General features: G+C 38.4%; 1 protein-coding gene across 3 annotated transcripts in view; it reads left to right on the top strand.

The window, feature by feature from the left end:
* Nucleotides 1-16,861, top strand: part of SIM2 (SIM bHLH transcription factor 2) — a 48,878-nt gene extending 32,017 nt beyond the window's left edge. For all 3 annotated transcript variants that reach the window (XM_083608840.1, XM_083608841.1, XM_083608842.1), the window contains 7 exons: nucleotides 589-674; nucleotides 3,445-3,644; nucleotides 8,064-8,170; nucleotides 10,018-10,165; nucleotides 11,746-11,914; nucleotides 13,320-13,731; nucleotides 14,774-16,861. In XM_083608840.1, coding sequence (XP_083464966.1) covers nucleotides 589-674; nucleotides 3,445-3,644; nucleotides 8,064-8,170; nucleotides 10,018-10,165; nucleotides 11,746-11,914; nucleotides 13,320-13,731; nucleotides 14,774-15,507 — 1,856 coding nt within the window. In that variant the 3' untranslated portion in view covers nucleotides 15,508-16,861. The remainder of the gene's footprint in view (nucleotides 1-588; nucleotides 675-3,444; nucleotides 3,645-8,063; nucleotides 8,171-10,017; nucleotides 10,166-11,745; nucleotides 11,915-13,319; nucleotides 13,732-14,773) is intronic.
* Nucleotides 16,862-17,364: the final 503 nt, after the last annotated feature.

The following is a 17,364-nucleotide window of genomic DNA, read 5'->3' as shown; positions in this document are numbered from 1 at the left end:
GAACTTCAGGCTTAACACATAGAATAAGAGAACAAGAAGAACACATATTTAAAGAAGAGTGGAAAATATTTATTGAATATATGGAAAATAATTGCACGCAGCTGAAAACGCTGGCAGCATTAAGATAAATTCATCAGTGTGATTAATGTTGGACAATGTAAAAATAGAGAACTGATTTAATTGGTTATAGTAAAATATGCAGGAATGGAAGATAAGTAAAATGAACCATGGAAGGAGAAGAAGGGAAGTCATTGGATATTTAAAAGTATGTAAAATGTTTATTCTGAAATGTAAAAATTGATACCCCTGAGAGAAGGATGGCATTTCAGAGAACATAGTACAGAAACTGGCCTAAAAATGTTTAAAATAAATAAATTCATGGTTTTAAGGTTTTGAGGGATGCTTAAAATCATGAGGAATGTGACAAATAATGGCTTAGCAAGCATTCTAATTATCACTTTCATATTCATGCTTCATGTTTGTAAGCATAACTAAAAAAATGCACTACAGGTTTAATATTAAAAACTATGTTAAAATGGCAAAAGGAATATTGTAAAGAGTCTTGAAACATTTGTATTTTGTTTTCAGAGTATGAAATAGAGAGATCTTTTTTTCTGCGAATGAAGTGTGTTTTGGCCAAACGGAATGCAGGACTAACATGTAGTGGTTACAAGGTAAAGTGCTTAGATTTTCGCCATCTTCACAGGGCAACAGGTTTTAATTATAGAAGCTTGCCTTAAAGCAAACACATATTTTACAGTAATATACAGTAATATCTGTGACATTGATGCTAGGGCTGAGCCAAAATGGAAGAGAGTCTGTAAAAATAACCCCCCCTCATGAAACTTGCCTTCACTCTTTTTTGGTGATATGTGTGGATTTGTGAAACATAGCAAAAATGTTTGACTATTCAAAATGCAGTCAGGAAGACATCATTCTGATATAGCTTCATGATAACACCATGAAGCCAAAGTTGACTATGTTTCTGACATCCTCATGCTCCATGTGTCTAGGATTCCATTTTTTAAAAAGGCACTAAAGCGGCAGGTCAGGAAAAGAAGCACCTAAGAACAGTATGCAAAAAAGATAAGCAATGAGTGCATGTGTAACACTCCACTCTTTTTCGCCTTAAAACTTCACAGGTGAAGATTCAGTTCAGCTCTGATTAATAGCATTTATTGCCATAGGCTCCCCAGTGATTGAACTTTGCTTCCAGGGAGGCTTGTATTATACTATTCTTACTACCTTTGAGGGGGCCAGTGAAAACCTTCCTTTATTGCAAAGCGCCTCTTAGCTGAGTTAGATTTAAAACTGGATATTTTGTCTTGCTTTGGGGGAGGGATCATAGCTCAGTGCTTTGTGTACAGAAGGTCACAGGTTCTCTCCATAGCATTTCCAGTTAAAATATTAGGTAGCAAGTGATGGGGAAGACCTCTGCCAGAGACCCATGATAACTTCTGTCTGTCATAGTAGACGTTACTGGGCAAGATAGGCAAATAGTCTGGCCTGGTATAATACAGCTTGCTACGGTGTTTTGTTACTGTGAACCACCACAATGCTTCACTATGGGGCAATATGGAAATTAAACAAAGAACTTATTTAGGCAGGTAAACTCCAGTGTATTTTGTCCCTTCTCCTTTGACTAATTAGCAGACTGTTGGGCAATCTCCGTTTCCCCCACGTCTCTCTCTCTCTCTCTCTCTCTCTCTCTCTCTCTCCCTCTCTCCCCCTCTCTCCCCTCCCCATTCCCTTCTTCCAGGTCCACAGCCTCTTGTGCAGACATGCAAATGCTTTGCAGTAAAGCTTATAGCCTGATACTGTGCATGTTTACTCAAAAGGAAGGCTTTGCTGAATTTATTGGGGCTTATTCCCAAGTAAACAATCATAGTGTTGCGTGTTTTCCTTTGCCACCTCATGCTGTGTCCCAGGAGAAGCCAACCCCAAATCCAGTCTGCAACGGGTTTGGCTGTCATTTGTTTGCTGCATCAGCAGCCTCAATGAAAGCAGCTTCTACCACAGCAAATAGCAAATGGCTTGTTTGCAAGGATAACTGAAAACTCTGAGGATCAGATGGATTGAAGGTGGAAATTGCACAGCAGTTCTTCCTCCTCTTCTCTCCTTGAGTGAATGTGAGGAGGCGAAGGTGGAAAGCCTCTGCATGTACATGTTACTGAGACCACTAAACTCACTGAATGTACTTTTGAGTAAATATGCATAGGCTACACATTATAATGAATCATGAATGCATGTGGAGAAGCAAATGGAATTGCTTCTACCCCTATGAAGGTTTAGCATACCATGTGAACGAGCCTATTCATATACTGATGGTATGGCTATAGGCTGTCTGCACAATCACAAACTCTGAAAAGGCATGTCTCCAGTTGCATGTGCAGTGCTTCCACACTCACATCTTTTTGTGCTGAATTATGCCATGAGCGCCAACCACAAAATGACTAACATGGTGTGGGTGGCATAAAATGGCTGCTCTAGGGTGTGTGGCATAACTCGCCCACATTTAAAAGAGCAGAAAAAGACTCAGGACTACCAAATGGTGTGTGCATGTCCCCCCTGTCGCATCAGTGTGGAAAAAGGCATCTACCCCAGCAACTGCCATACTGCTCATAGAAAGAAGTTCTTTGCACCTCTCTTTGTTCAGAATAGAAGGTGTGTGTCCATTCAAGTGAAATGTGGGCATGTTTAATAGAGTGTGGTCAGTGTAGGAGAGGCCAAACCAGTGCAAACAGGAGCTGAGCTGAAAGAGCAAACAGACTCTCATGCGTTGCAGATTTTTGAGCGGATTATTTACTGAGACCTGTGGACTCCATGTTGGCAACCCCAGGGGATGGGACACAATCCTACTGTCTTTCAGTTTCTGTCGGTCTTTCTGTCACCACTCATCTCTGCCTCCCTCCTTCCAAGCCGATAACTGTTTATGGCAAGACTTCGGTACAAACACCAAACAGTGTTCTGTGTGTGCATTTCAACATAGGTTGATCAAATGTATAATTTAAATTTGTATGTATGCATGTTTAATTAAGTTTATGCAAAGAAAATAAAATTTTATCTGGATATTTCACATCGACCATTATGTTATAATAAGATAATGTATAATAAATATTCAGAGGGCCACAAAAATAATTTGATACTCTGAATGTATCTAGAGAATGTAGAGTCAAGATCTTTGCAATTTAATGTCAGCTTAATTGTCATATAGTGTTGGCATGCAATACATGGTATATGTTGACCTCTGCTTTAAATCTACCAATTCACCTGTAAAAAGACTGCTCAGGAAACACACACACACACACACACACACAGAGAGAGAGAGAGAGAGAGAGAGGGAATATATCCTAGAGATTTTAGGTAAACAGTATTGTCAAGAGGCCATCTTAGTCATTCGTTTCCCCTTCATAACTGTACCTTTTTTCTCCCATATCATACCAGGTGATCCACTGCAGTGGCTATTTGAAGATACGTCAGTACATGTTGGATATGTCTTTGTATGATACCTGTTACCAAATTGTGGGGCTGGTTGCTGTAGGTCAATCATTACCTCCGAGTGCAATCACTGAGATCAAACTCCATAGTAACATGTTTATGTTCAGAGCAAGCCTAGATCTAAAACTGATATTTCTAGATTCAAGGTAAGTAAAAATTTATTTTTTAAAAATGGCTGTTCCATTTTTCCATATGCTTGTGGCAACTTGCAAAAGATAGCTAAAAAATAGAAAGCTGAAAAAGAGCAAGAGAACAATAGAACCCACACAAAACTGTAGCAACAATATTATCTTTGAATTGTTACAGCATTTGAAAACGAAGCTTTGTTGTATGTTATACGTGTTAAGCCTTTAACATGAACATAGGATAAAGTGACACTTTAAGAATCACTGTAGGCCAAGCCACTGCTCATGGAATAAATACTTTTATTTGGTAGCGTCTAGCAGTAATAGTTGAAATTGAGTTAACCAAAATTACTGGAAGACTGAGGTTGTCTTTTGAAGACTGGACATTATTTTAATTATGCAAAGTGGAGAATAGAGGAAGTACTAAGTTGCTCCATGACAAAGTTGACAAATGAGGCACAGCTTAACTAGAAAGCTGTTGGCAAAACTTCATACACACACCAGGACTCTGAAGTTCTTAGTTTGTACTTTTATCACAAAACCATATTTGCTCCATCTCTTGTTCCTAAGCTCACAGTTTGTATAGCTTGCATACCATAATATAGGAATGCTGGGGGTTGAACTAGATGATCCTTGGGGTACCTTCCAATTCTACAGTTCTAAGATTCTATGAAAATAGCCATTTGTAAGATGTAATGTCAATATTGGCTTGAATCCTAACTAATACAAAATAGGCCTTTGCTGCTAAAATGCTGAATTCCCACAGAAATAATAGAACAGGAGTCTCTTCTTTTGTTGTTCCTGCTGTGTACAACATACCTCACCCAGCCCTAAACCACTGCATGTTAAAAAGAAATAAAACTAATTCACACTAATTGTTTGTTTGTTTGTGGACCATTTAATTATAAATATGGTCAAAGCAGTCTAAGCAACAACTTACTATAAATTCACAATAACAACCTTTGCTGTTTTGTCAGCAGCCGTGTTGCTGTTTCTTGGTCATGTTTGTCTTTGTCTTTACTGAGATGTTTTGTTTTGTCTTGCTCCCAGTTTAGCAAAATTTAAAAATAATAGGGAAAGGGATATTGAACAGAAACAGTTGCCTTTGTAAATATTTCTCAAACTGAAATATTGCTCATGACATCTGTTGATATTTGATATGGGTACATTTGAAAATATCTCATAGTTGCTATGCAATGGTGTTTCGTATTTGACAGCATTTTATATTACTAATATATAGTTAAACTCTTGTATCTAGAGTGAAGTGAAAAGGGAATACTGGTTGTTAACCCAGCAGTTTTTTGGTCGACTCGTGTACTGGCGTGAGACACTGAATTATGCCTGTGCTATGTGAGCCACAGATAATTTTTTGATCATAAGTAGGGATGAAAGGATCTGTTATTTTTGATTCTTTAAGCTTCTCATTTTTTCCAGTCTTAACTTCAGTTCTGTAGCAATTTGTGATTTATTTATTTTTAATCCTCATGAAAATTCTTCAGCATTTTAGTGCAAATTTAGTAGGGAAATTTATCCTCCTAAACATAATTTTGTGTGCAGTTTTGACTAATGTACAGATTTTTAAAAGCAACTTTTACTAATATAATGTGTTTCTGTATGCTTTCACAGATAATTCATTCTTATATACATATCTTTCTAATATATGCATTTTTGTAAACATTGGTTGGAGAACTGCACAGCAAAATTCAGATGAGTGTGAATTTGATTAATTTGGCTTTAAATGCTAACTGAATTCAATTTCTCCCCCATTGCTACTTATAAGTGACCTTTCCCTTGGTGTTCAACTAAGCAGTACATTTTGACACTTTAGTGGATAAATAATTTAAAATTATCTACAAGTGGAGCAGTGCTGGAGGTTACAATGTAGAGAAGAACTGAAAAGTTAATAGGGTAGGGGTGTGGACATATGAGTATTTGTTTCTCTGTTTTCAAAAGGAGGCTAAAAGCACGCTACTAAATTTCTATATCTTACTTTCAAAACTTTCCAGATATTGAACGTGAGAGATAAATGAAAAATCTGTTGACTTCAAGACAAAATAGCAAACTCATGACCTTAGTGGTAGAGGAAAATGAATACTCTCAGCAGTGCTTGATTTCATTTGCTGTATTAACTCATTTCCTCTTCTGTGTTCATTACAAACAGGAAATTAGTTCTATATAATGCCTTTGTAAAGAGTTATATTTTAGGCTTTTGAGTAGAATACCCTATTGCTCTCTCCCCACCAAGGAAAGGATAAAAATCAATGTCACAAAGTTTATTAGCATTTTCTTGCTGTTATCTGTAATCAGACAGCACAGCCATTGATGATGAAGTCCAAAACATCTGCCGGGCACCAGTTAGGGGGAAACCTTGCCTAACCCTTTAGTATCATTGTTCTAAGTAATAATAGCACCTTCTCTGATATCTATTGATAATCAAAGACTTGGGTGACAAACAAGATGGACCATGTGGATGGGTTTAGCATTCTGATCCCTAGATAAATCTGGATTACCATACTTTTCTGTCCATAAGACTATGGGGTTTTTTTACTCAAAATTAGGGATCGTTTTATACATGGGTAGTGTGCATTGTGGGGGTATCGGATTGGTTGCTGCTAGTTGGAGATTGTTCTTGGTGGCTGTGGCAAGGGCTGGTGTTGATTGGCTGTCACTGTGGCAATTGGGCAGCCAATGTGCTGCTTTTTTCGGCGTAGGGACAGAGGATTGATTGATTTGGCGATGTGCTCAACAATTCTGGGCAATCCTCCCCCCAAAATCCCCCCTTTTCTTAATTTTGAGCCCCCCCATAATAGGGGGCAGGTTATACACAGAAAAGTACGGTATCTTTAAAGACCAGTTAAGACAAGATGGCTTTGCCCTGTGGCTACATCATGAGATTCCTGCTGAGAGGACCTGTAATAATAATAGCTTATCACATGAGTTATATTGCAGTGAAGGCTGTAACTGTGCAAATCTTGTGTCCAGACAGTGAAATGATCACACTTTCACATCGTACAGGTGCTGAAGAAGGCATATTTTATCCTTTTATCCTCAGTGGTAGGGCCTTAGTATTTTTTTTGTACCCAAGTTATTTGTGTTGCAGTATTCATTGTCCTGTTATTCTGTAATATCTAACTTAAATGTTCTTTTCATCCCTCTTAAGGGACACTGCTATTCCTTCTGCTAAGACAAGTATCTAATTTCTTTTATGCTCTCTTATATTTATAAACTGATTACAGGCCCTACAGATTAATCACTCCTGTTATATTCATTAATCTTGGCAAAAGGTAAATGTCACTTGTGGGTTTCCTAAGCAAATGATCTTTGCTTACTCTTTTCTTGAGTAGCTCTCTAAGCACAGAAGGAAGCTCACAAGACAGTAATAAATTTGTTTGAAAAACTGACTACCACATTGTTGATACATACTATTGAGCACACTTAGAATGTATCCCCCACCCACCCCTACTCAGGCAAAGAGATAGCAATAAAGCATCTAGACCAGGCATGGCCAAACTTGGCCCTCCAGCTGTTTTGGAACTACAATTTCCATCATCCCTGACCACTGTTCCTGTTAGCTAGGGATGATGGGAGTTGTAGTGCCAAAACAGCTGGAGGGCCAAGTCATAAATTTAATGCATCCCAAAGAAATAACAACTGCCACATTTGGACCAGGGATGAGACTTAATAGTATCCAGCAGCTGCTCTAGTAGGAAGCTAGCTCTTATGTACCCTTTTAGTCTGTAAATATTGTCCCAGAGTCCCCGTAGGAGGCCCCACAATTCATTTCATCTGTGCCATATATCTTATCCTGCAGTACTGCTAGTTGTATCCTCTGGCAATTCTGAATGTGAGCAAATATTCATCCTCTGTCCCATTAACCAGTCAACACCATACCTACCCATTATCTTACCAAATGGAACATCCACTGAAGATGTTTCTGCTTAAAAGAGAGAATTGTTGTTATAGCATTCCCCTATAATAGATCGGTGCTATGTAATGCTTGATATATTTCAGCATAATCCTTTATACTGAAATGCATATAGGTATTTTAAATATATTGTTGAGATTTTGTACTCTATGAAGCTAATAAAGTTTTAAAAAATGTATACTGTAAGCCTGCAACTTATGTGGCAGTTACATTCCAGGGATTGCTTCTTAAGCTAAAATTGTGTATAGTCAAAACACATTGGGTTCAATAGCAGGTGGGATTGCCACAGTCTTTTTTCTCAGATGCCTACCCCCTTTCTGCCCCTTTTGATTTTTTAAAACTGCTTTTTGCCAAGCACGTAAAACTGAATGCGCACAACTTAAATGTGCATAAGTTGTGGGCTTACTGCAATTCTGAAGGTTTCAGGAAACTTGATTTCTGGAAAAGGAGAGCAATTGTTTGTTGCTGTAAAATATTTAAAGATGCTGCTTATTAGCTATATTTCTTTCTTTTAGAGTGACTGAATTAACTGGATATGAGCCACAGGACCTGATTGAGAAAACTCTCTACCACCATGTGCATGGATGTGATGTATTTCATTTACGATATGCTCACCATCTTTGTAAGTAATGGAAAACAAGTAAAATAATTTTGTAATGGTGTTGATGTGAGTTATTCAGAGTATAAGTGTTGGGGAACTATGACTGGGCACAGCTTTCCTAGTAAAAAACTCACATGTAAATTGGTAATGTATTGTCTACACCTGGGTTTCATATTAATTCATTGGCGTAACTTTTTAATATGTGAAGCTGCTGGAACAAATTTTGAAAGCAAAGTAAATTGATGAATCAGAGATAATTCATATCCATATTCTTCAAGTTAAGAAAATGTGAGCTAGTACTGGAAGAAGACGAAGTGACTGACAGTTTGTTACAGCTGCTGCTCCAGTACTAGTAGATTTCCTAAAGAACTTCATTAGCAACATGGCCAAGCTATCAGGATGACTAGGGTAGGAATGATATTTGTGCACAAGTCTCTGGATTCCATGCGTATTACAGATTAGGCAACTCCTTTTTAATCATAATGAATTTCTTTGGTATTCTGACAGCGCAGTAGGGGCAGAATTCACGTGTTCAAAGGCTGCCTGGATAAATTTAATAAATAGCAACAACAAATAATTCACACTTTTTAGACAAGCTGACAACTTTTATTTTGAAGTTAAAGCAGCGTTTTGGATCTCTGCATTGATTTCCCACCAAATATTGTCCTCTCCCAACTGTTTACAGCACCTTTGGGAGCAAATGGCTGCTGTGGAAGGCAGTAACATTTATAATGGAAATTGGGTATGTTTATCTGAATTATTATTAGAGTAATAAATGTAAAGAACCTTCAGGCACCGGCTATCTTAGCTGAACTAATCTATAGTAAGAAAATCCAAATTCTCTTCAGGGCACGCATATCGACTTAATAGAGATGTTTTAATTTTCTGAAAAAATACATGCATCAGGAAGCTTGGGAAGTGGTCTGTGAGGAAAGAACTCTAGGTTAAAGCTAGACAACTAGTTCCGTGTATTGAGCAGGACTTCTGCTTGTTCCCAAAACTGTGGTGCCCCGTTTCTCTGCTCATGGAAGTGGTTGCAGGATCTCGAGCAACCACTATTTTTCAATAAGCTGCTAAAATTATGCTTTAAAGTTAAATAGCCTGGCTTGTTTGGAAGCCATTAACCATAGTTTCCTGCTTCAGTTGTAACAGGAAGCTATAGTTAACTGCAAATTTCCTGTCTTGCACAAAGAGAGGAGCAGAGTAGTGACATACAGGTGTATGAGGCTCATTCATACCTCAGCTTATTAAGCCAAGATATGATTGTCAGAAAACAGCCACTGAGAAAGTATAGTCCAAAATGTTCTTTCTCCACATCACTTCATTCTTAAATCTACAGTCAATATGGGATGTTAAGAAAAGGATATACAAGAAGGCAGAAGGCAGAACACGTTTTGGTTTGAGATTTTGTATTACAGCTATAAGAGAATTGGATAAACTTTTAATTAGGCAGAGTCCAGGAGTTCAAGAAAGCACAAACGAAGGCTCAAATGAGTTTTTAGCCTGCAATCCTATACACGTTGGGTGGGACTTCTGAGTAGACGTATCTAGGATTGTGTTTTATTTATTGGATTTTGTATTGGATAAGACCTGTATTAAGAGAACATTCAGTCGCAATAACCGAAATACTGCCCTTGCTTGAAAGTTCAATTATAAGGGTAAAATGTTCTTTTTAAAAAACAAATAAACCAAAGTAGAATGGTATGGCCTGAAAATCAATGATGTAACAAACTTTCTTAAGCCAAGCAGGTCTGGGTCAATGTCTGAACAGAAGGTCACCTGGGAGCCTTAAATATGCCACCTCAAGTTTCATGGAGGAAAGGCAGAGTATGAGTATAATTAAATTCCTTTCATGTTATGTTTTATAGTGTTGGTGAAAGGACAAGTCACAACCAAGTACTATCGGTTGCTGTCAAAGAACAGTGGCTGGGTTTGGGTCCAGAGCTATGCCACCATTGTACACAACAGCCGCTCATCACGACCTCACTGCATAGTGAGTGTTAATTATGTCCTAACGTAAGTCCATATTTCCTACCATTGTATACCACATTCATTTTATTCAGTGTCTCATGTTGATAACTTTATCTGTTTCTTCCATCCTGATTTCCACTTTGTTACTTTAAAATGTTGATCACCGATATACATATTTTTGTTGTGCTTTATAATACTCTATCAGGTTTTAGTAAGGTAGACATCATTTCCTAGGGGAAAGTATTTTGGTATGGCCAACTCACTTCTGGGTTTCAATCTCACAGCTGAAGACTGTGTTCTAGACAACCAATCGAATACTAAAAGAATGACTACATTTCAAATAACATAAAACGACATTATTGAAAACCTTTCTTGAAGTCCGTCTTCCAGGGCCACGGATGTTTTGCTGCCTGACACAAGGTAGAAGAGGGCACATCCCTTTCCATGTACAGAGGTTGCCTGAACTAGAAGTTAAATCTTATTTCAACAATGACAATTGTACAGCATCTTTTGCTGCACATCAAGGGAGCAGTCTACCTTAGGAGGCACAATGCAGGCTGCATTGCACACACCTAATTCTATTCTGCATCAGAGAGGGACAGCTGGGGTAGGGATCAGGGGCTGATGCTGCTACTGCCCCCTGCACTCCAGCATCTGCCACCTGAGATGTCTACCTTGCTCTGCCTAATGGTAGGGCTGGTCCTGCTCTACTCCTACACTGTGACATATTAATGAACTAAAATGGCATTGGCATAAATGCAGCTCTTTTGGAGAAAATGCAGGTGCAGATCAGCTGATGACAAAAAACAACCTAAGGAGATAACTATTCTTATGACATGGAGGCAGACTATTACTTTAGGATGGAGAAGGGCAGCCATTTTTAAAATATATTATTAACTATTAACGGGTTCCAGCTGCACAACTATGAACAAATGACAGGTTGAGAGTGTATATCAAATAACTGCTTACATACACAGTATTAGAGAGGCAGTTGAATGAAAGCTGTGAAAGTGTGAGAGGTGGCCCAGTTACTCCTCTCTGGCAGTGTCTGGAGTTCAAGTGTCCTGAACTGAACTCCTAACCTAGCTTCACGGCTACCAACCCCTTCCTATCATTTCTTTGTGCATTAAGGATTCAGTTTTAATAGTCCAGTGACTGTGGCATGTCTGGTATTATTTTTTTGAAGCTTTCTTTATGCCAGGGTTGGAGAACCCTTTTTCAGTGTGAGGGAAACATACACTCAGGGTTAACTTTACAGGGGTTATGTGCCAGCAGGGGGCAAGGCTGGAGGCAAAAGTAGATAGAGCAATGGGTGTGATTTTTACCTTGTGTGCACCTGGAATGCAGCCTGCTGTACACATACACACTCACACACAGTCTCCATCTAGGCATCTGAGAGATATTATCATAGTTCAAGGAAACAGTACAGCCAGGCAAGAGCACTCAAGGAGCGTTGGTAGGGTGATGCATGGCTTGCAGAGTCCCAAGGACCAGCTAGAGAGGCCCAAAGGATCACATTGGCACCTTAGGCCTGAGCCCCAATTTAAATGCTTGGGGGCACATAAGTGAGGAGAAAGATGCAAATGGACCATTCCTCTGTTGCAATGCTGTTGTTGTTTTTTCAGAGATATAGAATATAAGGAACTCCCATTATCATTGGACCAGGTCACCATTTCTAAATCACAGTTTCCATGCAGAAACTCAGCGTCTACCTCACAAGAAACAAGAAAAGCAACAAAACCTAGAAGTAATAAAATGAAGACAAAACTCAGAACAACGCCATATCCACAACAGGTAGTAGTTTTTCCCCTCTATCAACATTTCATGCTAAAAGTGTGTGGCAACCTATCTGCAACAGTAGCTGTGAATAGTCACTGGAATTTCCTGCAATTCAAAATATCATAAATTCTGTTCCTTTTAATAGCCTGATCCTACCAATTGCTGCTTGGGGTACTGACTACTGCAAGTTTAGAGGATCAAGAATATGAACTGTTGCAGCAGTACAGCATCACTTGTGGTTGAATTATTTCAACCAATTCAGGGAACTACACTGGTGCAACAGCTTGTTGTACCAGCAGCATTCACCCTTTTGACAGATGCAACAGTTTGCTTGGAAAGCCACCAAGATCGTACAAAACGGGCAGAAAGGAGACAATACATGACCAGGTCCAGAAAGGTGTTCAGGGTGAGCGTTAACAATAGACACAAGAACAAGACTAAGGTAGAGTGCAGGGACAAAGAATAAAATAAGGTTGAACTGTCCATCCAAAGATCTGCCAGCTTCAGGACTGGTGTAGTTTCCTCCCTAGTTTGGGAGTATATCATTTGGATACTGCATTTCGGAGAGACTTGCAGTCTTGTTTCGCTGATTGGATTTGGGGAACCTGTCTTCTATTTGGAGCAGAAGCCATCTTTGCCTTGAGGACCACCATACCAGCAATGTGCAAAGTCTTGCTTTTAGGGAATGTTTAAAATGACTGACAGAAGAGCATTCCCAGCAGTGCTGTGGAAAGCCTTTGTGCCAGTCATTAGGAAACTTTCCTTGGAGCAATGCTGCTCACATTGCTGGTTAGCTGACCCTCATGTCAAAGCTAGCTCTCACCTCTTTCTGAGCAATTTTCTAAGTGTAAAATGGAAAAAATAGGGGCAGGCAAATGTTTGAGTGGATAAACTTGTAGGCACTTGGAAAAAAGGAAATAAAAAATTAGACAGCCTGACTTGAAATATGGAGGTAGGGGTGACCTTGAGCTTTCAATCCAAAGCAAGATAAGTGTGTCAGATCAAGAACAAGCCAATGGGAAGCAGATGTTCCCACCTCAGCGCAGGGGGGCACGACATCGGGTCCCCCAGACCTCTGTGTGGCCCTCTGAAATCTTGCCAGCTAAATGGAATATGTGAAATCATTTTAAAGTGTTTCCAAACATGTGCAGAATGCCTCCCTCCCTCACCACTGAAGCTATAGCTTGTCCATCACACACAGGATTAAGGAGCAGAGCTTCCAGAAAAATGCCAGAAAGGCTTGTGCTCCAGTTCCTCTCTTTAGAAATTAAGTGCTGCCAACTTCTCTTAGTTTATATGAACTGGTGTGACTGCAGTTCAAGGTGGTACTTGGCTGCAGTGCACTCTGTTAGTCTGTTATACTGACAGATTTCAGAGTCAGCTATTAAACACTTTTCTTTCTTTTTATTTGCTTTTTCAGCAATACAGCTCCTTCCAGACAGACAAACTGGAATGTGGCCAGGTTGGAAGCTGGAGATCCAACTCCACAGCAAATTCTGCCACCATCCAAGAACAAGCCTTCCATTCAGAAAACAGCGAACTTTTATACACCCCATCGTACAGCTTACCTTTCTCTTACCATTATGGACACTTCCCTGTAGACCCTCATGTATTCAGTAGCAAAAAACAAATGCTGCCTTCTAAATTTGGGCAATCTCAAGGAACACCTTGCGAAGTAGCTCGATTTTTCTTAAGTACTTTGCAGACAAGTGGAGAGTGCCAGTGGCACTATGCCAATTCTCTTGTTCCAGGAGGCAGTCAGTCACCATCGAAAAGTCCTTCCGATCAGTCAGCAAGCAGCGTACGCCATAATCTCTTACAGAGTTATGAAGGTGTGTATTAAATGAACAAATCTGAAGCTCTATTATACCCAGAAAAAAATCATACATGTTAAATATTTTTCAAATATTAAACATGTGTAGTGGGTAAAGCTATTTTAAACCTTTAACAAAAAGAGGCTGATGAGTTGTTAAGGAAAGGACTGAAAATAGTTGCAACTTACAGTTATACTTTAATTTTGCTCCTGAATTGTTCATATTTCTTTCTGAACATAATGCAAGAATAATAGTTAAGATGCAAATCTGATTGATAACTAAAATTACCCCAATTCTGTTGCAAAGAATTTAACAAGAAGCCTAAATTCAGTTTTCTTAGGTCTCCTAGATTTTCTTAGGGTGTATTCACACAACACATCTTTTTTGATTGTGTAGCCCTGCTACTACAAGCTTAAGACAATCCCGTATATTGTAGCCCTCACACTAGAGTTCATGGGGCTACATCAGAGCAGACAATTGGACCACATTGTCCTCACAATATTGTTGTTTTGTCAGAGAATCAGATCTGAAAAGAAAGAGTTTTTGTGGGTACAATACTGATCACAATAGCAACTTTTCTTTAGGGAGCATATTTTGAAGGGTTCCACAAGTAGCACAAACAAGCCTAATAAATCAAATGGAAAGCATTTTCATGTATTACATCTGATTATGTTGCCCGTTTATGAAGGTATGTATCCAAAGTGAAAAAATAAAACTCAAAATTGTTTACAAAAATTACATTTTTAAATAGTTCCAATAATGCTCCAGTTGCCTCAGAAGGTAATTAGCTATAATTTAATTATTTAGAGTTTCCAAGAACCTGCTTTAACTCCCATCTTGCAATTTGGCATGGAGAAGGAATGGATAAGTTATTCCTTCCCCCCTCCTGATTCTATTTGGAATGCAGCTACTTGCTAATTTGCACAAAGGCTTTAAAGCAAGCTCAAAAACAGCATTAAACGAATGTCCCCAATCTAAATAGACTTTACTGTATGTTCAAAGTACACTTTGTTGCTTGAACTGCTTTCATTAAAGAACTTTATTTTTCTTTCTTTCAAAGTGCCACTACCAAACAGAAGATATAGCCAAGACAGTACATCTGACAGCTTTGCAAGCTGTGGCACCCTAGCAGCAAATAGCAGATACAAAGAAGAGAGCTATGATTCCACCATTATAAAGCACAGCAACAAAATGGAAAGCCGAATATATCCAGCACATCATCATCATCTCATTAAAGAAGAAAATAAGCTAGTTTTCAATAGAGGTGTACAAGAAAAAAACAACTTAAGTGAAAAGCCCTTTTCGAACTCCTTAGCCAACTCTTTTTTGTCAAAATCTGAATGTTTCCAAACTAAATCTATTGGACAATTAAATCACCTTCTCCCAGTTCCAACAGTATATGAACAAACAAGAAGAATTTGTATGAAAGAACCAAAATTTGAGCACATTGCCCATCATGCTGCAAATCTAGGTGAGCTGGAACCTGATGACAGAATGACCGGAAAGTTTGATCATGACTCTGAAAACGATCACACTGTGGATGTTAGGCATGCAGGGCAAGTTCCATTTGTACTTCTCAACTACCATCGGGTTTTAGCCAAACATGGCACATTTCAAACTTCTTCGTGTACTGCCACAGGACACGTAGCAGAGAATTATGGACAGAGTTCTGAGGAAGTAAATATGTTTTACAAAAACCAAAGTCCTTCATCAGCCTCTTCCCCTGAGGCTCACAAGGAGCCTGCACTTCCCCATTATATTGGAACGTCTGTAATAATAGCCAATGGAAGGTGACAGTAATAGAAATCTGTGGTTTATAAAATAAATAAATAAACTGGAATAGTTCCCCTGAAGCATGAGGATACATGGTTGCACTTAGTGAGCATGGTTTAAAATCAGTGGGATAAACTTGCATGCATTCTTGGCAAGCCATGTGTAACAGTACCTTTAAGGTGAAGGGGAAAAAATTACCGGTAGCTTCAGTGCTTTGTTGTTCCAGATTAATCTCTGCAGTTGACTCTGCTAGTAAGAAGCCATGTAACAGATCATATTTTTGTTATTTTTACAGTATATAAGTTAAATTATAAGAGTTTATGTGCTGATACATAGAGTGACTTTGTTTTCTTAAAAAATACAATCCCTCAATTATTTGAAAGTTATAGATCACTTAACAAACGGACAGTCTGGTAGGAGACAGTAGTTACCGGTTATTTGTGATAGTCTCTGTTTAACTGCCGTCAAATGCATTACCTTGGGGACATGCATTTAGGATTTCAATCCCTGAAATTAAACCATTTTTTTTTATTCATGTGGCTTGGATATATATTACTCAAGGCAGTATAGAATTGCCAGGCTGCATGGCTACTATGCATCTTTAGAAAATGAAAATCTACTTGCCCAATAAACTTGGAGATAACTACCAAAGAGCTGGTGATTGTTACACTGGGGGGGGAATCAAATCATCTATTTGAAAACGAAAGACAAAGGTTTTCACTGTTTCAAATACACTTTCCATTTAGAATATATCCAAAACTGTATTTGTTGCCAGCCAAAGAGGAGTGAAGTTGCATTCTCTTCATTTTGCTCTGTCAACGAGACTTCAAATCTTTTCTGTTTGGTGGGTTTATGTTTTTAGCCCAGCCAGTTTTAGCAACTTTTATGGTTAAGATATGATAAAATACATTCACCAACTGCACTAATGATTAGATGAGAATTCTCAGGCACTTACATTTTATTTTGCATTTTTCGTAGAGCACGTAGTATATTCATCTTTGGCTTTGTAATGTTTAATCTGGAAGGTGAGGCAACCCAAGTACCTGCAAAGATTTAATACGATAAATATATAGCTCTCCTGTGTTCCAGTTTTCTGTGGGTGCTTTAATAAAATCATAAGCAATAGCACAAAAGGATACACATGCAAAGTTGTTCGTGCTATCCAGTTAAATGGGGGAAGCTCTTGTGTACATGTGGTGGGTGTGTATACACGTGAAGGTTGTTTTGCACACTAGGAGTTACTAGAATGTGGTTGTCATTTCAACATAACTAATAAACCATTTATCATCTTACTCTATCACAGAACAGAAGGCACCCTAATATGTAAAAAGCTTATGCATAAAAATGGTTGGCATTAAAGAACATTAACACTGGAGTCAGATGTATATTTTAATTTGACTAGTTTTTCTTAGCTTTGCTGAACTGTGAGCTACATCAAAAACTTCTAAAATGTCCTTCAGACAAGTGAAGTTTTCATTAGAAGCATGGAAGAACGACTGTGCCCCCAGGAAGCAAATAACAGTTTTGCTGTTGTTTAGAGTATAGACAGAACCAATTTAAGAATATTTCTCCAAGAAATAATATATAATTTAACTTGTGCAATATGGAAACAGCTTTGATTGCACCTTTTCAAATCTCAACTAAGTTGAAAGGTAATGAGGACATTTTCTTAAACTATTTTTCTGCATTTAGACGCAGCAATACAATACGCAGCATCCATTTCCTTGTCTAATTTTATAAGGCTATTTGTTACTGTAAGGAAATAAGCTTTTTAAAAGTGATCGGTTGTGCTCAGTATTGCCCTATTTAAAGTTAACCATTGTGAGCATGCACATTTTTAAGTAGTGCCAAAGCAGTGTACATTAGAATTCATACTTA

This window comes from Podarcis filfolensis (assembly GCF_964270895.1).
Source record: "Podarcis filfolensis genome assembly, chromosome: 4".
Taxonomy (NCBI): Eukaryota; Metazoa; Chordata; class Lepidosauria; order Squamata; family Lacertidae; genus Podarcis; species Podarcis filfolensis.
The sequence above is the reverse complement of the archived record's forward strand: the minus strand, read 5'-3'. Positions and strand labels throughout refer to the sequence as shown.